General features: G+C 39.6%; 2 protein-coding genes across 2 annotated transcripts; one reads left to right on the top strand and one right to left on the bottom strand.

The window, feature by feature from the left end:
* Positions 1 to 550: 550 nt before the first annotated feature.
* PLK3 (polo like kinase 3) lies at positions 551 to 19,272 on the top strand. Its single transcript, XM_026665776.2, has 15 exons — positions 551 to 996; positions 4,987 to 5,094; positions 5,181 to 5,297; positions 7,261 to 7,390; positions 7,762 to 7,849; positions 9,132 to 9,227; positions 10,802 to 11,000; positions 11,517 to 11,643; positions 12,083 to 12,192; positions 12,341 to 12,458; positions 13,972 to 14,055; positions 14,797 to 14,959; positions 15,801 to 15,930; positions 16,398 to 16,508; positions 17,801 to 19,272. The coding sequence occupies exons 1-15, from the start codon at positions 799 to 801 to the stop codon at positions 17,993 to 17,995; spliced, it is 1,974 nt and encodes a 657-aa protein (XP_026521561.2). The 5' UTR covers positions 551 to 798; the 3' UTR covers positions 17,996 to 19,272.
* A 2,640-nt stretch (positions 19,273 to 21,912) lies between these two features.
* On the bottom strand, positions 21,913 to 25,979 carry DYNLT4 (dynein light chain Tctex-type 4). The gene is made up of 2 exons (XM_026665660.2): positions 25,869 to 25,979; positions 21,913 to 23,539 (listed from the first exon to the last, which is right to left on the bottom strand). The coding sequence occupies exon 2, from the start codon at positions 23,471 to 23,473 to the stop codon at positions 22,817 to 22,819; it is 657 nt and encodes a 218-aa protein (XP_026521445.2). The 5' UTR covers positions 23,474 to 23,539; positions 25,869 to 25,979; the 3' UTR covers positions 21,913 to 22,816.
* Between the last annotated feature and the right edge of the window lie 519 nt (positions 25,980 to 26,498).

The following is a 26,498-nucleotide window of genomic DNA, read 5'->3' as shown; positions in this document are numbered from 1 at the left end:
GAATCAAATCAGCAGCGATCTTGGATATGTCGAATTCAGATTTGTAAAACAGGTCTACAAAGTCGGCTCTTCATCAGATCCCAAAGATGGCAGCTGTCTCTCAGCATTAAACAGGGCTCCAAGCCTAGATAGAAAAAAAACAAGTAGACTCACAATTTCTGGAGAGCAAAACTCCAAACGGCCTCTAGAGAGCAGCCAAGAGATGGGAAACGAAGTCTTTATTAGACGAACCCTGAGGATGTGAGGGGAATCAGCAAGAAAACAAGCTCAGAGAGCACCAAGGAGCCTGAACTACAATTACACTCTCCTTTATCGAAGTCTTTATTGCCCCATAATCCTGGTCTTCCTTTTTCAATCGCATGTGGGAAACAGAAACGCCAGATGTTAAATCGGGCAACCTTTCCCCGGCGACTGTAAGCGCCGCTTCTAAATTTTATCTCTTTTAAGTTTCCACCGATGCAGCTTTCCGATTCTCCTCCCACCCACCCATCCCCCCTTTCTTCTTCTTCAATGGAATATGTAATATTTCGCATCTCTCTTTTGTTTCAAGAGAGGTGACGGGCTCTTTAAGGGCTAATTCCCGCCCCCGAGTTTGGGCGGGAGGGGTTTCCTATTCGATGACGTCAGACTCACTCATTGATAAAAGTCCCGGGATTCCCTGACGGCAGGCGCAGGAAGAGTCGATGAAACTTCTTTTTTGCCGGCGGGGCACGTGTCTTTGCGAGCGCTCCGGAGAAGGCGCCGGGACCCGGGCCTGACCCCTTCCCTCCTCGGAGGGATTGAAGAAGCCGGGCTATCATGGAGCCCGTTTGTTTCCCTCCCTCTCATCCTTTCAACGAGCGCGTTATGGCCTCGGATCTGTACAACCCTTCGGTTCCCGCGATCCAGACGCCTCAATCCACCCGTAGGGAGCCATCTCGACCGGCCGAACCCAGCCGAGTCATTCGCGACCCAGTCACGGGCAGATCCTACAGCAAAGGCCGTCTGCTCGGCAAGGTACGTGCCCGGGGCATATGCAACGGGGAGGGGGAAGGGGTTTCGCTGGAAGGGAGCGATCGCGGCTTGTTCGGGATGAGCCAAAGCTGGCTTTCTTTCTGTTCTGGGCGCGGAAAAGGGCTTGAATGAAGCCGCGTTCACACGACCGGGTGGAATGGGTTGAAGGAGCGGTTTATGCTGGGAAAGATGGAACGCGATAATAAATGCGGTAACTTGAGGGGGGGTTGTGATGGGGGAAGCAAAAAGCTTTTTTTTTTTTTTCTTCTCCTGGCCTGGGTTTTTCTCTCGTCCCGATTTGGGGCTCTTCTGTTCCCAGCGAGATTTCGATTGATCCGAGACAGGCCTGTCTGGGCACGACTCCTGCTGTGCTCTCCCCATTGGGTGGCTCTCCCCTCTCTCCCACCCGCGCCGCCGCCGCCGCCGGCATGAGCCCGTGCGTTCTTCTCCCTCTTCTCCTTCCCTTAAAAGCGTCAGAGGTTTCCCATGGTGAAGAAACCAGTTCTCTCTTGAGAGGATTCTTTTGGAGAAATCCGGGCCTGTGGTTGGTTTGTTAGTCGGATTTGTTACAACACGATAGATGATAGTTTATCTCGATCCTGCAGATAGTTTGTTGACTGCGGAAAGGATTTGCCAGGGAAGGGCTGCATTCACAAGACACTGAATTCTAACTCTTGCCTATGGTTTATATGGGAATCAGTTCTTGTGGTTGGCTTGTTTGCTTGATGATGGAAGATTGGATTTAATTGTGAGCAAGCAAATTTTAATACAGCTGTGTTTCTGGGGGATTTGTGAAGGCTGACCTCGGCAGAGAATTTTTCTTGGCTTGACCATAGGGATTAGCAGAAACTAGACCCAGTGGCCAACTTCTAGTAGTTTATTATATCACTTATGGTTTAGGGTTGGGTTAATTAACCAACTGTGGCTTATTTAATAAACCATGGTTAAGCAAGCAAAAGTAATGAGATCACAACAATAGGAGAATAAAATTGGCCAAACAAATGTGATTTAATATAGTGTAGTTAGAAGATAGCTGGGTGCCAATGGATTTCTGGATTATGAAGATTGAAAACTCGGTTCAGCTTTGGTATATAAAATTTCTGGGTTTAGAATTCTTCAGATAAGTATGTGTTTCACCTACTAGGCCTCCAATTTTTATTTTTAATTTATTAATTTATTTGCTGACCATCTCCCCAACTTAATGGTTTTGAGTTCTAGTAAAAAATAAATAGCTGCCACAGAAATTGGACTTGGGACTGGGTGGCCTTGATTTGAATTGTGGTTATATATGGAGGTTTAAAAAAAATATATTATGAGCTTAGCCTAATCCTCAGACTTCTGAGGGTTATCTCGTTATAAGCCACCCAGAGCATCCCAGAGAAAAGGTGGGGCATAAATGCCAAAGGCATTTAGAGGACTGTATCCTCACATGACTCTTTCATGCTCAGACAGGTATATCAAGTTACTCAATAGGAATAGCTTGAATCTAAAGGCAGTATTCTCCACTTACATTGGACTTCAAGCCTTGTGATTTATAGCTAGTATGACTGAAAACTCTGCTGGCTTGGAATTTTAGGAACTAGTTTTCAATTTACTTAACAGAATCACATTGAACAAGGCTGTGTTGCTTGCTGGTGGAGGCTGTGGAATTCTGTACTCATAATGTGACTATGACATTCTCCACCAAGCCATGTTTTTTGAAAATAAATCATTTAGTGCCATGCGTAAATCTACTCTTGTGTTTTTCTAGCATTTTGAGGCTTTGCAAATGTTTTCTTTAGAAACTGATAGCTGGTTTTTAATGTTCATTAAGCAATAAAGAAGCAATATGGCCTTGTGAAAAAAGAACTAAAGATGAATTCCAAGATTAAGCAGAGTTTTTTGTATATTTTCTTAATCTGGTCTTACACTACAAAGATATTGGCATAACTCATGGAAATTTATTTAATTTTTAAAGGATGTACCTAGCAGTGGATTTCATACGAATGAATGATCACTACAAATAGGTCTATGTCACATTTTCTCATTGTTTTGATAATGGCCATTTCTGTATTTTCATCCTAACAGAATCAGAATGTACTCTATTTTTGTGACCATAGTCCGTCCATCTCATGAACACATTGTGATCCACAGGAGCTTATGCAATAAAAAGGCATCTGTTATATTTAAGATGCCGTAAAAGCAAGAATATTTTGATTAAAATATATTTTCTTTTTTTGGTCATACAAAATTGGCATACTTGTTGAGCAATATACAGAATTGGCTTCCTAAATGGGTTGGAGAAAACAGCATTTATGCTGAAAATTTCTGCCAGAAAAACTGATCACATTTCAAAGATTATACTTTGGTAGAAGGGGTGCAATTTTTGTTGTGTTTGCCCTACATTATACAAAGCAATGTGTCTGTTCATTAGCTGTGGTGATGTTTCCATCTAATATCAAGAAAAACAATAGTTTGCATTGAATGTGGCAGTGTGTGGAAACACTTTTCTTATTGCTATCAGTTGTTTTTGATGATACTAGCCTAAATTGCTTCTGTAAAGACTATACCCAAGCCAGGATTTTCTGGTTTAGAGAAACTGGTTTGTCTTGGCCAAAATGTTATTTAGGTGTGAAACTATATCAAACAAAGGAGTATGGTGCAGCCAAGCTTGTACTTTCTATGCTGCTGGAAAAACTTGTCTAGAGAGTAATTTTATTCTGGGTGTCATATGAACAAGGCTTAGCCATTCTCTGTTGAAAAAAAGCCTACCAGTGAGTAAAGTGAAACCCAAAGGCGTGAATGTAAGTTCCAAAGCCCTAGGCAAAACTATATCCTAAAATAGTACATAACAAAGAAGGAATAGTATATTTCAAATTGCTGGATCAAATTTATACCTGCGCATTTCTGGCAAACACTGGAAGCAATTAAATATTTGATTGCACATCAAGCATGTTGTTTTAACATTTGGAATAAGAGCTCAGTATGAGAATCTGCATTAAGAGTATCTCTAGCCACCCACTTCTGTTGAATGCCTTCCAAGAAGCATATTATCTTCTGAAATGTATTATTTTATTGTCAGCAAGCTGCCACCATTAACTTTCTAAAAATTAAATTTGCTTTTTGGGTGCAGTATCTAAGGAAAGCTTATCTTTTCTCCAAGCCAAATAATCCAAGTTATTTTAGATATTTATTGTTGGATTCGGTTTCTTACCATTATATTTGCTGTTTATAAGTAATAGTTTTGTGGTTAAAATTTGACCATAAGCCAGAATATGATTATCCTGACAAAATCTAACTAACACAGGCACAGTGTGAGACAGGGACATTTGTAGAAATATAAAAAATGACAAGGTGAGGGCCTCATCTCATCTCCAATTGATTTAAATCTATGTATTTGAGTCATAGGTACAATGAGACAAATATGGGCAAAAGTTTTGGACACATTTTCATCTTTCTAACATAAGGTATCAGAGTTTGACATTAAACACGGCCCAGATATATATCTAGGTGACCTCATCCTATTTATGCAATTATGTACTCATACCATTTGCGCTGTGCTCTTGACAAGGTATTTATCTTGGAGTTTTAGGTCTGTTTTGCTCAATGCTGTCACAAAAAGCAGGTCTGAGAAAATCTGCTATATTATAAATAGGCTATTATGGACATTAATCTATTTGACAAAGAATATTCCTGCCTGTTATTCCTCTCTGAAGCTTTTAACTGGAGACCAGACCTGTAGATGCTTTTTACTTTTCTGTGACTTTTCATTTCTCTCTAACAGTGAGCCATTGGCTAATTTAGCAAATTGGCATAGATCAGGGAGGTGGCGGGGCAGGGAATTAAAAAAAAAATGTAAGAATGGCCAAGAACCTTGACTTAGTCTTATGTTCAGAATATTCAGAATAATCTGGGTGTCTTGAATAAGTGCCTTCCAATCTTTTACTTGGGCATCACAGGAAAATGGGAAGTTCCTGCAGCATACATAGGTCATTTCTGCTTTTTGATTGGCAGGGGGGATTTGCAAGATGCTATGAAGCAACTGACCTCTCAAGCAACACAACATATGCAGTGAAAGTTATCCCTCACAGCAGAGTGGCTAAACCACACCAACGTGAGAAGGTATGAGACCTGAGCAGGCTGAGAATAAGCGATCAATTTGTGTTAGATGTTGGTTCTGAACGGTAATCTTCCGGTGACTCTTTCAGATCATCAATGAAATTGAACTACACCGAGATTTGCATCACAAACATATCGTGAAGTTTTCACATCATTTTGAAGATGCAGACAACATTTATATTTTCCTTGAGCATTGTAGTAGGAAAGTGAGTATTAAGTTACATTCTGTGTCTGAACTCAGTGAATTGAAGCGTGTTTTACTATATTATAGTCTTCTCCTTTTTGCAAATATGTATGTTTTTTAATGCCTTAACAGTCTCTCACCATCATTGTTTCATCAAAGCCTTAGGAAGCTCTCTGCTGGTCAATGAAACTAGGGCTGCTATCACATGACCAGTTGGAGCAAAAATATTTTATAGCATTGTGTATTCTCCTATGGATCGTATAGCCTATAGGTCAGTGATGGCGAACCTTTTTGTTGTGGTGTGCCGAAAGCGCACACATGCGTGCTGGCACCCACAATGCAATGCCCCCTCCCCCCCGCACATGTGTGCACAACACCCCGCCCCCTCACCTGCACTGTGCATGCGCATGCCTCCCAGCTGATTTTCAGTCCGTTTGAGGCCGTTTTCGCCCTCCTGGAGGCTTGAGGGAAGCCTCTGGAGCCTTGGGAGGCTGAAAACAGGCCCGTTTCGGCACTTCTGGTATTTCCAGAAGACCCATTTTTCGGCCTCCCGAGGCTGCAGAGGTTTCCCTCGAGCCTTCAGGAAGGTGAAAACAGCCTCAAAACGGGCCAAAAATCAGCTGGGAGGCGCACACATGCACAACGCAAGTAAGTTTGGCTGGGGCTCACGTGCCCACACAAATGGCTCTGCCGTGCCACCTGTGGCACCCGTGCCATAGGTTCACCATCATGGCTATAGGTTATGCCCTCTCTGGAACAATTATTTGGTGCTATTGTCTTGCAGGGTCCATTTTTGTTAAACTTTGTTCACCGTGTTGTTAGTAAAGATGTTCACTTCTGGGTTGCTTACCAATACTGAAGGTGTGTATTGCAGCTTGCCCCTGTGATGCTTCCTGCTTGTCTTCCTAAATTCATTTCTGCTTTGAAAGTATTCTTACAGTGATAAAAATGTTCTTTGTAAGAATCTGTCATAGAAGTATTTTCAGTATAGACATTAGGACTACCATAAGTAGCATTTGTTCTATTTTAGTTACTTGTTCTTTATTTGCACTTTAATATCATATAAACAATGTCAACTTTTGGCATCTTAATGGCTTCAGTTGCTCTGGGGTACATCAGAGTGGGTATTAAACTGTCCAGCAAGGATTACTTGTAGGAATAGTGTTTGTAGATGTTACATCAAAATTCATGCCATTACTTAAGAGAAGAATGACCTCTGTTAGAAATGGCTATTAAGATTTGAAAATTTATTTGGTGAACCTTCTTAATATTTAATACCAAATTTCCTTTGTGTAGTTCATATACATTTTAGCATATTTACTGTACCCACAAGATTAAAATTTTTAGTCAATTGAGTATCTTGAATTTTGGAAAGTGGACATGGAAGTATCGCATGGATTTTATTTGGAGCATGAGAAAAAAAATTAGAAAAACATGTAGATTCATCATAACTTCATTGAGAAGATTAGATGGGAATGTGGAGGAAGGTTTGGGATCAAATGGGAACATACTTGAATTAGAACATTTTAGACTGACTTTGAATGGGAGAATCGTAGAACTTGGAAGAGCAACACCAAGACATTAATGTATTCAACGCCTGTCATCTCTAGCTAGCATAACCAATAAAGTAGATAAGATGTTACAGTATAACAAAATCTATTGTACCCAAGTTTGTCCATGCCTGATATGTAAAGAGTTGAGGAGCAGCCCTTTAACTGGTCATGAGGTTCATGGGTAACTTGGACAGTTATGCCTATGTTCCATATGTTTATAGTTCTTTTTCTGTCACCAACCACCAGTATGGCTTAAAGTTTTCCATCTCATCAAATTGAAGAATTGTGGACCAAATTAGATTAGATTAATAATTGGCTCACATTTACCCCTGAATTTTACGGAGGAGTGGGGATTTGAACTTGAGTTATGAACAGTGCGCCAAATAGCAGTCTGCTTGTAGCCTCTTTATGATTTATTATGTCTTGTTCTAGTCTTTGGCACATATCTGGAAGTCCCGCCATACCCTCCTGGAGTCAGAGGTTCGGTATTACCTCAAACAAATAATCTTGGCTTTGAAGTACCTCCACCTTAAGGGCATTTTACACAGAGACCTCAAATTGGGTATGTACAGCACAGCTGTTCTCTTACTCATAAGTAAAATAAATTGTGCCAAAAATATATATCGAACATGTTAATTACAATACTTGTTTTGAGAATGAAATTGCCTTAAGGAGGCATAATATAATCTCTCTAAATTTGCATGCTAAGATCTTCTCTTTTTTTAAAAACAAAAAACAAAAACTGGAATTCTAAATGCTAAAAGGGACTCAGTTTAAACTTTTTTATTTACATGGCACTTATATAGGATTAGGAACTTGGCCTAGAGGCAGAGAGGTGTGATCTCTGAGAATATTGTTGTAATGTCAAATTGAGATAGAAAGGCAGGAAATAACTAATAAAAACTAAGCAAATAAACAATTTGTCTGCCACAGGTAACTTTTTTATCAATGATAATATGGAACTGAAAGTTGGTGACTTTGGTTTGGCTGCTCGCCAGGAGCCTGCAGATCAGAGGAAAAAGTAAGTGGCTCAACATTTTTATGCCAGGGCATCAGCAGTTTCTCAGGCCTTTGCTGTATTGCATAATATCTCCCAATTGCCTAACCTTTCTTTACCCCCCTGCAAGACTGAAAATCAGGAGATTTTTAGTGGATATTCTAAATTCCATTTTTTTCAAAGGAGACTATGATGGGTTAGAAAAATTAGAAGGAGGGACCAATGCAAACATTAGCGTTTGCAGGTCCATGTTGTCAGTCCCTGCCGTATTTCTCTGGGACTATATCCTCTAATGCGCCTTTCTTCTAAATAAGGGTGAACGGTCTCCTTTTACAGAGCTTTATTGTCCTAATGCTTCATTCTTTGCAGCTGTGTGTTGGGGGAGGGGAAGAATCTGAGTGCAATAGGGGCCAAGGGGCTTGAAATAGACTCCTTTGCATCAGCCTGGAACTTGGTCACCAAAGAAACAATGTGGTGTCTGTAGTAATGTTTCAGGCTGAGACCTTGTGGTTTGCTCCATAGAGGGAAACAATGGGTAAGCTTATATTGTGTTACGCTTCGTGCAAATGTTGGCAGTTGGGAGTTGGCCATCGTACTTGTCAGAAATGCGTATTAGCGGGAAAGCAGTGTCAGTCTACCAGCACAGGTTGTCAGGCGCAGAATACTTCCTCATTGGGAAGTTGTGAAAAAGCTTCTTGCAGGTTCTGTTCGTGGAATAATGTGTTCATATGACTTGTGAAGTGGCTGCAAGAAGGAAGGTTTCTGCAGAATAAAGAAATGACAAAATAAAAAAATGGCAAATCATGTTTTGTTTACTGGCACCCTTGATGAAAACTTTAATTTCTCCTGAGAGCTAACAATGAATGGATCAAATTATAGCTTTTAAAAATTACCCTAAATAAACTAAAAAAATAGTTTGGTTATATAGATTTTCTTAAAAGCTCATTTCTGATTTACTGGAACTGTGCTTCTTTCCAGTATTGACAGCTTATGTTTATCAAATATCTGGCTAATTTGAGAGGCTGTTTTTGTGGGATTTTGGGGGAGGGGGGGAACACTTCAGTCCTATTTATTGGACCTGCTATGTAGTGGCAGCTGTAGCAGGTCCATTGCCTTTAGGTACCCCCTAAATGTACACCCTTAAGTACTCGCTGAAAGTTCTAGCTATCCTGACCACATGAAGGATACTAGGTTGGGAAAAGGTGTCCCTTGGTATAATATTTTGTCGAAATAAATGGAATGAAAGCGAATTGCAGAAATGTTAGGCTTGGTTCATTGTCTCATAGTGTGTACTTTTGTCCTCTAGGACTATCTGTGGTACTCCAAATTACCTTGCTCCAGAAGTGCTATTGCGACAAGGACATGGGCCAGAATCAGATGTCTGGTCTTTGGGTTGTGTCATGTAAGTCAAGACCTTAAACTTTACGATTGATTATTCGCTTCTGCAGCGTGGCTTTTGTAGAGATCTGCTCTTTCATATGGGTAAATAAAATAGTAAGCATTAATAGGTGCATGCACATGTATATATAACACCATTTAAAAGTCTGCTTCAGTTTTGTCAGTTAAAAGTACTGAAGTTAGGCCAAAGGTAAGACCGGTCCAAGAACCTGAATAGAAATTCTAGTAAAATGAATAGAATATAGCAAAAGGCCAAATTCTAGCCACTAAATCCAGTTTCGGCAGAGTATTATGGGGAAACTTCAAAGGACTTACAAAATAGCACTATATGAGCCTTCCACAAGCTTTGACAAATAGCTGGCAATGGGATATATAAATCAATCACTTCCTTGAGTACCATGTAATCCCAAGTCAAAATGGACTTCATGGAGGCAGTAGATTGCAATGAGGTCTGTTTTAGTTCCCTCTTGATTTCTGCAAATCTTAATACTCCTTCCGTAGAAGAACTGAAAAAGCTTCTTGGAGGAGAAGCGAAACGTCTTCAAAGAAAAACCAGAAAGCCCAGTTACCTCTTGAAAAAACACCTTTGGGACACTCCTTCTGTATGTCTATAACATCCACTTCTGATGAAACCTAACAGAATAACAGGATTGGAAGAAACGGTGGAGGTCTTTTAGTCCAACCTCCTGCTCAATTGGACCATAGACTATTTCAGACAAATGGTTCTCCAGAAATGTTTCCTTGAGGGCATTAAAAGGAGTCGATGACAAAGTGCATCCACTTTCCCTTGTTGATGCCCAATATATCAGGTCTCCATAACAGTCTAGTTTCATTGTCCTGGCAGTCTGTAATAATTAGCCTCAAGAAAAAGCTCGGTTGATTATCTAGACTGTAGGTAGATCACGGAGTTCAAACTGTGTGTGATTCATGTGCTTTTAAGCATAAATGTATATAACACTGCTTTAAAACTCAAAACATTAAGAGCTGTCGTTAAACTTTAATGATCTGCTTTCTAATTTCTTCAAAACCAATGGAAACAAGTGGCTTTTCTGCAGTGCCACAGGGTAACTGTCTAACTCTCAGGTGGTATTCAGCAGTTTTCCGGAGCATCTTGAAAAAAATAGTCTGAGCCTTTAGATTGCTTTGTTTTGGTTACCCACAGTTTCCTGTTTACACAGCACATATGGAAAATGTACTTCTAAATGCTGAGAAAGGAGAGGGGGATCTTCACTGAGAAGTGCTTAAGGGGAAGAACTTCCTGGGCTTCAGCTCAGATTCATTCCAGAAAAGTTTAGTTCCTAAGAGATTCTTAGCTCTGATCACATGGAGAAACGCTGTCATCTGCCAGCCGGATGTGCCTCCGGTCTGCAGGCACTTGAAGGAATAGCAATGTCTCATGAGCTTGATTACAGAGAAAACTTAAATCTGGGTGTTGTCTAACATCAACTTCCTCCGTGGTTGCTGCTGAGTCAAGTACTAATAGAGAGCCTGTCAGTGCTGACTGCAGACAAGTGGTATCCTTCAACCTCCTTAGCATTCATCATTTGCCTTCTTCTTTCTCTCCCTCCCACACCTTAGGTACACTTTACTATGTGGATACCCACCTTTTGAGACTTCAGATCTCAAGGAGACCTATCGTTGCATCAAATATGTTGTATATACGCTTCCTCCGTTCCTTTCTGTATCAGCTAAAAACCTCCTCACTGGCATCTTGAAACGCAATCCAGAAGAACGCTTCACATTGGAAGAAATCTTGGACCATGAGTTTTTCACGAAGGTGAGTGGCAGTCCCTTCAAAAGTCCACTATTCTGGCGCAGTGATGCCAGGACCACAAACTGGGCTGTTACAAAGTATAACCCATCGGTAGTTGTATCTCTATCTTTTGCTTGGATACTGTCCTTCCAGAGGCGAAGTCTGCAGGTAAAGGCAACATTGGGGCCCTAGAAGTGCAAGAACACCTCTGCCCCTATCACTAAGGGTGTGGAGCTCCTGGAATCTTGCCTGGATTGTAATTTAGATAATTACATCCTGCTTCTAATTAACACTTAACGCTCACATAATTCTGCTCTTTGCTTTTGGCTTTTGTTTTCTGACCAGCCTGATTGTTCCATCCTTGCCTCTTAAATCAGAACCTCCTGCAGAATTTTAAAATCCATGACTCTGGAATATTTGATGAAAGTGGCCCAATCTCAAACCTGCATAGGAGAGTTCTGAATAAACAGGGAAAATATAATGAATGCTTTCTTGCTCTGACGCTTGGTTTAATTTCACTAATAACTTTTAACTTTCTAGGCATACACACCAGATAAGCTCCCATCTAGCAGCTGCATGATGGCGCCTGAACTGAGCCCCCCCAACCCTGCTAAGAGCCTATTGGTAAAGGTCACAAAGACACTCTTTAGAAAAAGGAAGTTCAAAGGTGAGTTCTGCAGTGTGACCTAGTGTACGACATATTTCCTAAAATCCTAAAACGGTATTGGACAAAAAGTAGTAGCATGCGTACCCTATCCAGTTAGTTTGTGCTCTTTTGACTGCACATCTTGGACCAAGCATCAGAGAAGATTTAATTTTAACTGGTTTGGGTGTTCCTTTTGCATGTCTGGGAAATTTGGAAAGAATTGGCAACAGGCTATTTATGATAATTAAAATAAAAATAATGGACAAAGGAGCTGTAAATTGGGCTATATTATCATCTATATCATTCTTATGGTATCATCTTTTGGATAGAATTGTGGTCAAGCGGAGTGTAGTTTTCTGGTTTTAATGCAATCTCCTATAGATATTATCCTTCTGGAACTCATTTCGTCACTTATAGGATTACCTGTTATATAACTCTTCTGAATTTTCCCCCCACACAGTTAAGAAGGCTTCTTCTGAAGAGAAAGATGACATCTCTAAGCTGGTATCGGGCCTTGTAAAGACTTCTATCTGTAGGCAAATAAGTCACAAAACTGTGGATGGAAATGAAGTAAGTTAACTTTAGGAACTTTGTTGATCCCATGGCCCTTTCAGAAGGGGAAGAAAGAAAGATTAATAGTATACACTGAAATCAACAAGAAATAAAAGATCCGATGGATAGAAGGATATAGTCTAAAATGACTGTGGTTTTTTTTAAGGTCACTCCTCTGAATGGTCAGAGTCCTCGCTGTAGCCCTGCAGAGACCGTAGCTGAAGAGAGTTCACAGAAGTCCATTTCCAGATCCATTCGTGGGACAACAGCTAGTAGCTGTGAAGGTGAGAACTACCGTTATCTCCAACAGGAAATTTTGATGTTCAGAATACATTCACCCAATGAAGTGGCTATCTTTAAACTAATACACAGTTGGTTAAGTGGATTAAATCCAGCAAGAAGGAGTTTACTAGAAGCGAAACATCTTCAAAGAAAAACAAAGCAAAGCCCAGTTGTCTCTTGAAAAAGCACCTTTGGGACAACTATGACTTTGATGACAGAGCATCTTCATTTGACAAGCAGTAGACTTGCAAATACCTGAGATCAGGATTGTAATTTGAAGAGATAACAACAGGTAACAACAAGACCTGGCAATGGTCTTGTTGAAGAAACAGACTAATTCTGGCTGCAAAAGATCAAGTCTTAAGAACATGCAAAATGCACACAAAACCACAGCAAAGGCTGCTTCTGCAAAGAAACTGAAGTGGACCACCTAGTTAGCTGCTGAAGTAAATTGCACAGATGATCACAATCAGTGGCATGACAAAGTACCAACAATGGTGCATTGGAATATCTGGAAGAAATACTATTTACCTGCAAGTAAGAATTGTTAGGACCCCAAAATAGACAAAATAATATAAAATAAAGAAGTTAAATTGCTCTGGGACTTTAAAATTTAAATAGATCAACACTGCCATGCAGCACCCCAGACATAACTATTAAGAAAGATTAAAAAAAATTGGAAATGGACATGGCAATACCTGGAGACATCAGAATAGAAGAGAAAGAAATGGAGAAAAATATCACTAAATACAAAGACCTTCAAATAGTTGTAGAATGATTGTACCAAAGAAAAGCAAAGATTGTACCCAAGGCACCTATTGCTATTGGTACTATCCCAAAACATCTGCAAGCGCCATCTGAACACCATTGTCATTGACAAAAATCACAGTTAGTCAATTGTAAAAGGCAGCTTTGCTTGGAACAGCTTAAAGGTTATATCTTTTGACACCATCAAGCAACATCTGCTGACTCCAGGTGTTTGGGAAGGACTCAAGAGGTGCATAAAAACGCCAAATTCAGTCTAATCATCCAGCTGACTTTCTGACCAACAATTTATTAAACTTGTATGTTGCCTGACTTCAAGGACTCTGGGTGGATTACAGCAATCAAATTAGAATAAAACCACTGGAACAGGAAAAATAAAAGATAAAAGATGGCAAGTGTGACAGGCCAGATGGATCAAAGTGAGGGAGTCTTGTTCTCCCTTGCCAAAGTCCCTGGGTCTCCATGGCTCTTCTAAACAACAGCAAAGTAGGTGGGGTGCACCTTGGCCAGATGGACTTCTGCCATGGCTTTGGCAGGGAATAACAAAAGGTATTAGTACAGTTTTAAGAGGTTCAGCCTAATCAACTTTTGCTAATTTGGTAAACCAGAGATTGCAGTTTTACATCATCTAATAAAAATGAATTTCCATAACATACCTATTCAGATTTTTAGCTTTTCAAACAAGAATGTCCTTAAGCTTGCTCCATAGAAGCTGGAATAATCTGGGGTCATTATTTTTCTTTTGTCTAGTATTTGAAGACTGTGTCACAGCATCAGCTCTTTTTGAATCTGCTGTTGGGCTCCTGAAGAACTGCCTTTCTATTATGCCGTCAGGTAAGTAAAGGGTATTAATTCAAAAATTTGGAATGGGCTGGTGGACCATATGGAAAGAGCTGCTCTCCTGAAAGTTAATATCAAACAGGATAAAACACAGGATGTACAAAGCCCTATATTGCACCCTCCCTCTCCCATTCCTTTTTAATATTAATGTCCAAGCGTTGATAATTTGTTCAGTAGGAGGGGGAATGGAGAAGAGCATCTTTTAATCATCCATATCTCCCCCTCCATTTATAGTGGGAGAGATCTTTACCTTTGGGACTCTCACTATGACTTCAAACGCTGGAAAATTGTAATCCTATTCAAGATTAAAACTGACCATGTAAGCAGCTAGGATGAACCCTGTTTTTCCAGTTATATTTGTGTCAGTTGGAACTGCCCTTAAGGAAGCCTTCATTTGCATGCAAAGGCTTCCGTGTGAGCTGAAACGCTCTTTACAAAAGGTTTGAACTTGTGGGGAAACTAAATCATATAAGAGGTCTGTATGTGAGCTTTCCCTGCTGAATGCGCAGTTGGTCATGAATGGGAAGAGAGTGGTTTTTCATAAATAAGAAATAGCTCTTGATTCAATATTGGTCCTCCATATTTAGAGGCTGATGTTGGGAAAGAGAAAGAGGAGCCATCTTAGTTTGCTTCTTTCTATGTTTTCTGTCTTTGATACAGTCCTTTAAAGAGGATTATTTGATCTAATATAAATAATTTCTCCTAAATTAATAAGTATCTTTGTTCATTGTCCAGCTGAGACGAACCCTGCTTCCCTGGCCTGCCATGAACATTTTGTTTGGGTGAGCAAGTGGGTGGATTATTCCAACAAGTACGGTTTTGGTTACCAGCTCTCCAACCACAGCATCGGTGTCCTCTTCAATGATGGAACTCACATGTCCCTCTCGGCTGACTGGAAGTAAGTGGAAGAAATTGATTGATTGAGGAGCTAAGGAGGGGATATGGATATAGTTGAGGCTGATAATGCACTTGGATCTGCTCTGCACTACAGCAGAAGACCTATTGCTCAGACTTATTGGCCGAATGATAATCACTGGGTAGAACAGGCAATAAAATAACGGATGACGGAAGACACGAGCAAGGAAATCATAACAAAGGGGGAGTGACACGATCTGCTTAAAGTAGCTCAACGATTTGTTCTTGCCTTTTCTTCCCCTTGGGATGCTCTAGAACAGAGGGTGTCAAACTTGTGTCGTCACATGACATCACAACTTTTTCCCCCGTCGCTAAATCAGGTGTGGCACATCCGGCCCACGGGCTGCAAGTTTGACAGCCCTGCTCTAAATCAGTGGCCTCCAACCTTTTGGGCACCAGGGGTAGGTTTCAGGTAGAAAGGTGTTTCCACAGACCAGAGGGAGTGTGGTTTTGCATGATGCCTGCATCCCACAGATGGGGCTCCACTTGTTTGCGTGGCCTGGTTGCTGGCATGTGGTTCATGGACTGGTGCTAGGGACCCCTTCTCTAGAAGGCCTGACATGCATTTTTAAAACACCTTTTAACATTTATCACTATATTACAAACCCTCTTTTGGGAGCTATGCACTTCCACTCCCATGTCATATGGCAGGATTGTTGATGTTATCAATGCTAAATTGTTGAATGGCCAAAAAAAAAAAAAAAAATCAAAATAAGGAGACACCTCTCTGTTTCATTTTGCCATATGAAGATAGTTTGTACATCATAACAGATTCAAAGTGCTTCTGGCTACTATAGCTAACTGTGCAGTCTCTTGCCTTTTAGGAAAGTGCATTACAACCTGACAAATAGCAAGCGTTTCTCCTTCCTGACTTCAGCAATTCCCGAACAGCTACAGGAACAGATGGGGATTCTGCAGTACTTTGCTTCATACATGGAGGAGCATCTCATGAAGGTGAGATGTCATGTATATTTATGCTTATGCTGTGAGGGTTTCTGAATGCAGAAGGAATTGCCAACTTTCTAACAATTTCATCTAGAAGTTGATAGGCATCTTTCATAATACTTTCAAAGAGAATAATTAAATCCTCCCTCCCTCTTTCCTTTCCTTTCTCTTTGATCAGCAGGTCCCACTGTCTGATCTGAACTCAGATGCTATGCCTTACCCTTCTGGCTATGCCTACTCCCCATGCGTAATGAAGCTTGAGCTAAAATTCTCCAGAATGCAGTTAATTTTTGCTACTCTGTCTTTTCTTAAATATGGTTTCTGGTATTGATGTACCTAAGCTATTCTTTTGCAGTGAAAGTTGAGGAATTGCTTATTCTCATCTGGATAGGAATGCTGAGAATGAATGGAGGAGGAATGTTAGGAATTGATCGTTCTTTTGTTCATTTTTCTAACTTTTCTGTCCTCTTTCAAAGGGTGGAGATTTGCCCAGCGTAGAAGAGGCTGGACAGCTGCCTCTGCTGCTCCTACAGTGGGTGAAGACTAATCAGGCTTTACTGATGCTCTTCAGCAATGGAACTTTACAGGTGTGTAATGCATCAAGTCCCTCATGTAAAAATATTTATGACCTGTGACCTTGTCTATTTAAGAGAATTCTAGACAGACTTCTCATGCCGAACCCTTCCAAGACTACTTCATTTTTTAACTGACATGAATAATATTTTTATTAACAGCAAGATGCCAAAGGTAGCTTATCTTTTGAAGGTTTTTATTTATTTCCTGCCTTCACTATTTCTATAAATAATGCAAAGTGGCGAATACACCTAATACTCCTACCTCCTCATGAAAATATAAGGCTGTACAGTGGAAAGGGGTTCCCTGTGAGGAGGTTTGTGGGAACCCCTCAATCCTATATATTGCTTTGAGAGTAGAATAGGTACAATAAACTCATGTTTGCTACCTTGTGCCTTGGAGAAAAGGCAGGATACAAGTGCATATATGTTTGTAATAGTAATTTAACATATATTGGATACCTGTAGACCTATTTCTGTATATCTGGTTTTCTAGCCCTTCAGCTCAACTTCTGCATTTTGCTTCCTTCCAGTGTTTTAACTGAAGGAACAGAGGAAGAAAACTATGGCCAAAGTCTCATAGTGTCCTAGCAAATGTGCTAACCAGGGGTGTGGCATGCATATTCTTTACAGTCTCCATAACCACAAAGATCATATAGCCAGAATTCAGTAGCAAGCCACTAAATAGCAGCTGTTCAATTTCCTGTCAATTTTTAGCAGGAAGTGAAATACAGTAAGTCTAGCAAAATGCTTATATGCTTAATCCACATCTAAAATACAAAAGGTATCTACCAAAAAGCAGATCTAAAATTTCAGGCCTATTACTGCCGAAGTTATGTAACATTGCTTACAGCACTCTATAATTGAAGAAGGGTTATTTGTGCTTAATCTACAGTAGACGCATGCAATATAAAAGTGGAGAATCCAGAAAGAAATGCTAGACCCGTGATGGCTAACCTAGCCGGAAGTGGCACGCAGAACCATCTCCAGGCACGCCAGCCGTCGCCCGTTGCTCTTCTGGGTTGTGGCTGATCTTCGCGCGCACAGGAGCGCTGGAAACCAGAAGAGCAGCTCCCCAGAGCACATGTGCGCATTGGCCAGCTAGTCTTCACATTCGCATGCGCGTTAGAAACTGGAAAACCAGGTGGCTGGCATGCATGTGTGTGCCAGAAGCTAAGCTTCCGGTTTCCAGTGCTCCTGTTTCAGCACTTGGTGCCAAAAAGATTAGCCATCACTGTGCTAGACCCTTAAATAGCCATCAGTGATGAGTATTAAAAAAGGGATTGTGCTGTCTTTTTTTTTAATAGGTGAACTTTTACAACGATCATACCAAGGTGATCTTCAGCAAACCTGACCACTCCTGCCTCCTTACCTATATCAACTCTGATAGGAATTCCTATACTTACAAGCTGAGCAGCATTGCAGAACTGGGCTGTTCACCAGAACTTCAATATCGGCTCAAGTATATACTCAAACTACTGCTACAGCGAGCAGATGCTTAAGGCTGCAAGTGGAGTAATCTCACCGGAACACCCCATTACTCCAAGGATGGATATGTTAATAGCATAAAAGTTGGCAACTCTAGGCATCCACAGTGAAAGCATTCCGATGTCTAATTTTCTAGAAAGGAAAACTTCAGATCTGCACATGTGTAGCTCTGAATCATTCCTCAGGATTCACCCACTTCTGGATCCCCTGCATCATTGTATTTCTTGTTTTTTTTAAAAAAAATTGGCTTGATGTTCATGGATGAATGGTGTAGGGATAGATGCCTTAAGTTTTATGTGCAGTTGTTGCACAATTGGTTATGCACATGGTGTCACTGGGTAGAAAGGAAGGAGAAATTACGCTCCATACACTATATACAGGGAACAGTACAGGGTAAGGAAAGTACAAATATTTTTTTATGATGGTTTCTAGGCTTTTGGTCTAATGCCTGATAGTAGATATTTGGTATGGAAAGTGGTGTACCAGAGCCTGATGGAAAGAGGAGTAAAATATAGAAATTGGTGGCTTTACTTATGTGTTGTCTCAAGTCCTTGCAACACGACTATCGCCTGCTCAGGAAACTGCCATTGCATCACTGGGCGTTGCGTTACTACCCAAGCTTCACTTGGCTCTGACTCATGGACCAAAGCTTTGAACTGGGTGTGGCTAGAGAAGAAAAGGTTTATGCAAGGAAGCAGTTGTGGCATGGCCAACTTCTCTACTGTGAAAGCAGATAAAACAGCTTCTTGTGCCAGCTATAATATAGTTCTAAACAAAAACGCTTGAGCCACTAGTTGGCTAGAGTGCCAATTGCCTGTCCTCTAGAATTAGTCGAGAAGAACTCCAAATTTGGAAGGACTAGTTAATGGTGAGAGTTGAATGTTCAGCCTTAAAATCTGGATCAATTCAGGCTTTTAGTGTTATTGCGAAGTACTTGAAGCTATGAAGGGACATGTTGGGTAATATAACTATTACACTAAGCAAATGGGATTCCTTTTTGCTGAAACTGAATGACCTGTTTGCTTCAATTTCTTGGCTACTTTTCAGTCCAGGGTAAAGCAGGTGATCTCACAAATTGGTACAGACTTGAACATCTTAAAAAGAAGCTGCCCACTTGAAGTTTTGAACCTGACAGACTGTTCAGCTGTGGGGCCTTCATGGTGTGAACTTTAAATAACTATTTATATATTTATGCCAACTATTTATTTTGCACATGTGTCCTATCAATCACGCACACCATATTTCCCAAAATGCAGCAGTTTGGTTATAATAAACACATTTTTAATAAAAAGCAAGGAGAAAATGCTTGTTTTGTGTCAATACAGTGTCTTGTGGAAACCAGTTGACTGCGGAACTTGGAGTAAGGCAAATAACCACACAGATTTCTTTAGAGTGCTAATTTCAGCACTCTAACATGCTGCTGTATGCTCTTCACAATAAGAAAAATTGTTTTACATCATTACTTTGATATAGAAAAACTTGACAAAACAAACATCTGAATGGTGGACAGAGTTGGTGTTCTCTGCTTTCAAATGGTTTCAGGCTTCTGGCATTCTTCTACCTATTATCTAGAGAGGCTATCAACAGATATTGACTGTTTATTGTTTGCAGTATATTCATTTTTATATTGCACATCTTCCAAGATGCCAGTTTATCACCAATTCCCATGAAAAGTGTAACACAAAAATATCTGTATTATCAAACTCTGGTCAATGGATAAAATCCCAGATGAAAAACTCAATAATAGCATTAAAATTCAAAAGCTGACCTGAGCAAGATTAACCATTTTGTGGAAAGCTAGTTGTGAAGGGGCCTTTTCTAAAAACAGATCTCACATTTTGACAAAGCACCAGAGGGCAGGACAAGAAACAATGGTTGGAAACTAAAGAGGGAAGCAACCTGGAATTAAGCAGAAACTTCCTGTGAAGACATCGCTCCATCATTTTAAGAAGAGACTAGACAGTCAATTATCTGAAATTGTATAGGACAGTCCTGCTTGAGCAGAGGGCTGGACTAGAAGACCTCCAAGGTCCTTTCCAGCTCATTCCATTTATTCATTTCTGATAACTAAATATCTAGAATAATGTTTCTAATTTCTCAAGTATTCTTTTAATCACCTTCCATTCTTGGTACAATCATAATTCCTGATAAACAGATTCTAAAGCTTAGTACAACATCACAATAACATCCTATCATATGAAGATTTTCCAGTAAAACCTACATATGCACATTAATTTTTTTCTGTCTCTTTTTTGTTCAATCATGTGCAGCATTCAGACTGCCTGGACAAGTCCCTGCAATTTTCTTGGCAAGTTTTAGAGAAGTGGTTTTCCATTGCCTCCTTCCTACTTCTGAGAGAATGTGATTGGCCCAAGGTCAGCCAGCTGGCTTAATGCCCAATTCAGGATTAGAACTCAAGCTTTCCCATTTTTTCAAATGAACACATGGCCATATCCTTTGGGCACATTTTTATACCTCCAACACGGAAAATCTGATGTCCAACCTTTCAGATATTTGAATGATACATTGAGATACTTGAACCCTTTCCTAATCTCTCTTTATGCTTCACTGTCATCTGAGTAGAGTGGAGCTATTTGGGTATCTACTGAATAACCAGAATAGTTTTTCATACAATTTATACTTTGCAACTGAGAAGGCAGATATTATAGACCTAGAATATCTGATGAGTTCTGGCTTTAATGTAGAACGTTAATATTTTTATCAGTATTTATCATTCAATTGTGTGTTTGAAGTAATGACAAAAATGTGCACAATAACCTACATTCTAATATGCAATGTAAAACTATTCTATCAACAAGAATTCAAACAACTAGCAATAGCAAAGATATTTTAAACAATTGTAGGTGTTTAAGTTCTGTGAAAATAAACATTAGATTTAATTAAGTTTAATTACTTTAAATAATTTAATTATAGTTAGAAGATAAGAGATTGTGATGAGCCTTTCATAGGAAATTATGCCAAGGGCAAGTTGACAGCATGACCTGGTCTTCTATATAAGGTCTGAGATTAAAAAGGGACGTGTTTTTTTACAGTAAAGTGGTCTCAGTTCTTATAGACTTAAAGATTAAAATATGCTATCAGCACGGAAAGCAGTACAGTGGCAAGGCAGAATCTTATTGCCATTTTTGGTAACATTCCTTGGTAACTAAAATCCATTCCCAGTACTAGAACAGGATTGGGTACATATCTGCAATTACTAAAGCTAAAGACAATGTTAGATTGGCTAGTGTTGGCATTTCCACTATCTCTATTTTACCTGTTCAGGCATTTCAATACTATCAAGTGGAGTGAAGTAATTTTATCTATGTAGGGAGAGTAATCCCCATATGGCATCTTCAGCATTACATTCAGTATGTTCATTTCTAGTTGATAAGTGCTAATAGTTTGGACATCACTATCCCCATTTAGCAAAGTTGACAGAGATGACAAATTCATATTTGATGTATAGATTTCCTAAATTAGTGTTCACCCAATGCAGGTGTCAAACTTGCAGCATTATGGTGGCATCACATGACGTATCGTGACTCCCCCCCCCCTTTGCTAAATTGGGCATGGGCGCATCCATCCTGCGGGTCATGAGTTTGACACACCTGACCCAGGGGTGGGATTCAATTTTTTTAACAACCGGTTCTGTGGGTGTGGCTTAGGTGGTAGGCGTGGCTTGGTGGTCATGTGGCTGGGTGGATATGGCTTGATGGTCATATTATTGGCTGGGTGTGGCCAACTCAATATCACTCACATCAAGGCACGCATCTCCTTGCCTGGCCTCATGACTGTGGGGATGTTGCAACAGTCGTAAGTGTGAAAAATGATCATAAGTCACTTTTTTCAGTGTCATTGTAACTTTGAATGGTCACTCCACACAAGCAAAGAACCAGCAAAAGAGGGAAAGAAAACTGCAGAGAAGTTCCTGAGACAGGAAGTCTAGTCCTGCCAAGAATGTAATAAGAGTTAATGGAGAGGCAGTTTCTGTAAGCAACACCAGAATGTTTCCTTCCTGCCTTCCTTACAGGATTAGGCCAGTAATTTCTTCTAACAACCCGTTCTCCAAACTGCTTAGAATGTTAACAACCGGTTCTAGTGAATAGGTGCGAACTGGTAGAATCCCACCCCTGCCCTGATCCAATGTGTTAAAGCATCACTGCCATTATTGTTAATATTTGGCTATGTTTGGCTATCAAAGCGGTAAATCTAATCAGTTAAAATATGATTTCAAGAGTTGAGTCAAGAATGTGTTTGGGTTTCCCCACCTTTGTGTTTACAGTATTAGGTTTTTGACCTTGATGGAAAAAATTACACTGACATAGGATGCAGTGTGTGCTTCTATGTCTCAAGCATTCTCAAGGTTTTTAAAAGTCTTGGTGCATGCAGAGGCCTTTTGATATTTTGGTCTTTCACTTGCCTCAAAGCCAGCAAATACTTATACAGCTATATTTTGGGCACCTTTAGCATAATCTGCTTTTGAAAGATCCTCTTTGCTCAAGGAAGAGCAATGGGTTTATTTTTTATTTTTTGAAAAAGGAATTTACATATTTTTTTTTTGTACAAGCAAAGGCATAAGTAATACTGTAGAACCAAACAATTCTAACTGCCAATTGAACAAAAGAATTCTTAAGGAGATGCATTGACCATTAGCTCCCACTGGGGCAGATTTCTTAGTTTTATCTTTTGCTGCTCTATGATTTTAGTACATATATTTTGCACCTTATGTTGTTACTTTAAACTATGTCCAGATACATCCCCAGTTTTGACCAATCTTAATCTCAAGCAAGATAAAATTAGGAGAGAGGGAAGTTAATCTTTAGAAGCTGGATTCATTCATAATATAGTGCGTGAACTGTGATTACAGCAAAAAGCGATGAATTTGTGAAAGTGGCTGAAGCAAAGCTATCATTCTCTACATCCCAGAGGGACCGGCTAGCAATGTGCAACCCTTGGTTGGCCAGCTGGCCCAGAAAGACATTACACACAAGTTTGTAGCGTGGTGGGGTTAGATCTTTGACCCTGCTCCTGACGAGGTCTGACAGGTTTTGGACCAACTGCCCACTATTTGCAGGATTGTATTTGACATCATTGAAGAAGCTGGCCAGAATGGACTCAAGAATCTGCTGTGTGCGTGAGGAATTAAACCTGCAATCTTTATCCGGCTGGGTCTTGTAGGTGTTCTCATAGTGCACCTCCTGAATGGGTTCAAAAAGCGGTAGCCCAGAAAAACTTACTCGACCGCAATGCATCCAGGGCCCAATAGAAAGGCGCCTTCCTCCAGCAGCCAATGAATTTCTCCTACTTGAAAACGGGGCATTGAGGATGCTCATGATGGAGCTTCTCCGGGATGGTGGGAAGGGAACTTTCCCTTCAATACTTGGCAGAGACAGTAATGGTCTGGGTGCCATATCTGTAGCCTGGGAGCTCTGGTGGGGAGGTAGTGATCCTCTCTTTGGATGGGTGGAATCACTATCTTCTGAAGCCATTTGCCTAATGGAATGTTTTCTGGGATGTTGCCAGAGGCCAATCTACCATACCTCGGCAGTAAAATCCTAAAAAAGAAAAGAGCCACACAGTTACAAATAATTCTTTGCTGGAACCTATTTTTCCAGCACCCCTTCTCCTTTGTATATGTACACACAAGTATATATTCTTAATTATATTAAATGTAGTAGACTTTTGTTGAATTTTTTTTTGCTATAAAATACTGTATGTCCGTTAATAAAACTGAAGGGATTACTGTTACATCTTCTCTTATTATTAGATTTATTTACTTACTTATTATTAGCCACCTAATAATAATCCACTCCAATGGACTGAATATTTTGAAAAGAGCTCCAAATAAAGAAAATTTGCTTCCCAAAACCTTAATTTTATCTTTTTATTATCTAAAATTACATTACAAAACAAAATTATGTAATATACTGATTTGTTCGTATATATGTTCTTCTACTATCTTTGTAATTCTTCGTGTTCTAATTCTCTATCATCTGCCTGCCTGCCTGCCTGCCTGCCTGCCTATCATCTATCTATCTATCTATCTATCTATCTATCTATCTATCTATCTATCTATCATCTATCTATCATCATCTACATCTATCTACCTATCATCTATCAAATTAGAATAGAGTTAGATTGATATAATTTCATTTTTCAAAAAAAATATAACCCCCCCAAAAGAGTATGATTTCCATGTTTAAATACCACTTTCAAAATTCCTTTTCTGTTCATGTGGTTTTCCTAGCCTAATAATGTTGCTTTTCAATTGCCTACAATCATGTATTTACATGGATTTCAAGGACTAGATCTACCTCTCATTTTAGCCCCTCACTGTCTCTTTTCTATTTTCTCCTTTCAGCCTCCTTGTTCTATATCTCTCTCCTCATTGTATTACAGGTTCTATGCATCTATATGGACAATCCCTGTAACTCCAAATGCTATCTGAAGAATGTTTATGATTAAAAAATAAAACAAGCCTTGAATAAATAGACTATTGATGAAATTATAAAGCCAGTGAGAGAAGAATAACAGCAAATATTTGATGAGCTTCCTTTAATTATTTTTTGTTCAAATTGCAGAACAGTTGATAAAAGCAAATAAAAGAATTCAAGAATGGATCATCACTCTTGTAATAAACATCATTGCTATATAGCAGAGGTCTCATTCTCGCGGCCTGCAGGCCAATTGCGGCCCGCAGGACGATAACCTGTGGCCCCCACCGTGATATGAAAGTATAATATTAGTGGATAATATAAATATAAAGTATAATATAAAGTATAATATTATGCGGCCCAGCCTCACCCAGACTCTACCTCCAGCGGCCCCCAGGTAAATTGTGTTTGAGACCCCTGCTATATAGAAATACGTAAAGTCTTAATGTTGCCAATATTCTTAAAATTCAATTTTAAATTATTTTAAACACTTTTAAAACAATTTTAAATTATTTATAACAATATTGGAATAAATCTTATAAATAGTCTGTTTTCTTGTAGATAGAATGGGTTAAGAATTTAAATAAATTCTGTTGATACTATGAATTCCATTTTATTTTATTTTTTTGGAATTAGGGAATATTATCTTGATCACCAAATGCAAATTATTGTATTTTTAAATTGTTCTCAATGCCTTTTTATTCATTAATTGGAGCTGATAAATAGTAATAAAGGATTATTTTCCACTATAATTTTTTAGTAGGAATTTTTCAAAATATCTTCTCTCTTCCTTTTTTCTACCCATTTTAGCTTGGAATCACTAAATCTGCATTTTGTTGCCAGCATGCTTTCTCCCCCCCCCCCCCTGTTTTTAAACATTCTTTGGATGGGTGGAAAAAGTTGCAGGCAATCTATGACTGTTGTTTCAATCAATAATGGAATGATTAAAACTTCCTAAGATTAATTGATCGTACAGGCACACAGTATAGGAATTCTATAGCACTCAAGAAAATCAGTAACAGAATAGCTGGGTGGTATCATAGTACCCTGTTGTTTTCCAAGCACCCCCAAAGAAGACATTATTTTGCATTGTTCTGAAGTTATGGAGTGCTGAGTTTGGATCTCTTCTTTCTTCCCTCAACAGAAATCTCTAGCCAGATCTATGTAAGACCAAAAGAAGGTTGACGAGTTTGCAGCTCAATATTCCATGTGAACCTTGGCAATGTAGTTAGTTTGTTAGTCTGTCAGAGAAACACAAATTGTTGGCTTAGTACCATACATAGTGGAACTATGATTCAGCTAATCATAGGTTAGTATGGTATGCTAGCATAATCTTATTCTAGCTGTTTCCTATTGTTTAATTATTTATGTTGTATTTGTGGCTGCTAACCATCTTGAGTACCCTATGGATAGAAAGGCAGTGCATATACTAAAATGATAAGTAACATACCTGGAAGCAATACAGACTAGAGGCTAGTAGGCTTCCTGGCAGGCGAGCTTTCCTGGATCTAAGACCTACAGCAGATTGCAAAGGCTTTTAATACTGTTATCTTGCTAAAGCTTGCTCAGGCTTGTTGCACAAACCTGCTGGAGCCCTTACTACTCTGTCTTTATAAGTTTCTCCCTTGGCCATGGTAAATCATTGGCTCTTTGAAGTGACAGTTCAATAGGGAAGCCATCCAAAGGACTGCATTAGGGCTGGGCAACCTGCCATCTGAAATGTGTGATCCCCATGGAGACTGTATCACTTACCTTATTTTTGCACAGACTGGTGTGCGTGAAGAGGAACATTAATGTCTCTCTGTTTCTTGGCGGCTTCTGAGTTCCAGTAAAAGGATCTGGACCTGGACAAGTGACTCTTTAAGGACTAGTTCAAGCTAAAGATTCCTCCTTCAGCAGACTTCCCTGGAGTCACTTATTTTACCTCAAAGTTTGTCTTCTGAATTTGAAGCAGTATTCTCATAGCTGCAGAATGTTGATGAGCCAAACCAGATTTAATATGCACATGTCCTTATATAGGCGTACTCTTAACTGTTGGTTTACTTCAAAAAAATGTGAAATTTATTCCGTTTAAATGGTT

The sequence above is a fragment of the Notechis scutatus genome, chromosome 3 (assembly GCF_049901735.1).
Source record: "Notechis scutatus isolate UNSWTSFEM ecotype Mainland chromosome 3, rNotScu1.2, whole genome shotgun sequence".
In the NCBI taxonomy this organism is placed as follows: Eukaryota; Metazoa; Chordata; class Lepidosauria; order Squamata; family Elapidae; genus Notechis; species Notechis scutatus.
This window is presented reverse-complemented; position numbering and strand designations above follow the sequence as displayed.

Coding starts and splice junctions, on each gene's coding strand:
- PLK3 (XM_026665776.2), top strand. CDS start 799: ATGGAGCCCGTTTGTTTCCCTCCCTCTCATCCTTTCAACGAGCGCGTT. Junction 7,391..7,761: donor ACACAGAGACCTCAAATTGG/GTATGTACAGCA, acceptor TGTCTGCCACAG/GTAACTTTTTTATCAATGAT. Junction 11,001..11,516: donor ACCATGAGTTTTTCACGAAG/GTGAGTGGCAGT, acceptor TTAACTTTCTAG/GCATACACACCAGATAAGCT.
- DYNLT4 (XM_026665660.2), bottom strand. CDS start 23,473: ATGGCTTCAGAAGATAGTGATTCCACCCATCCAAAGAGAGGATCACTA.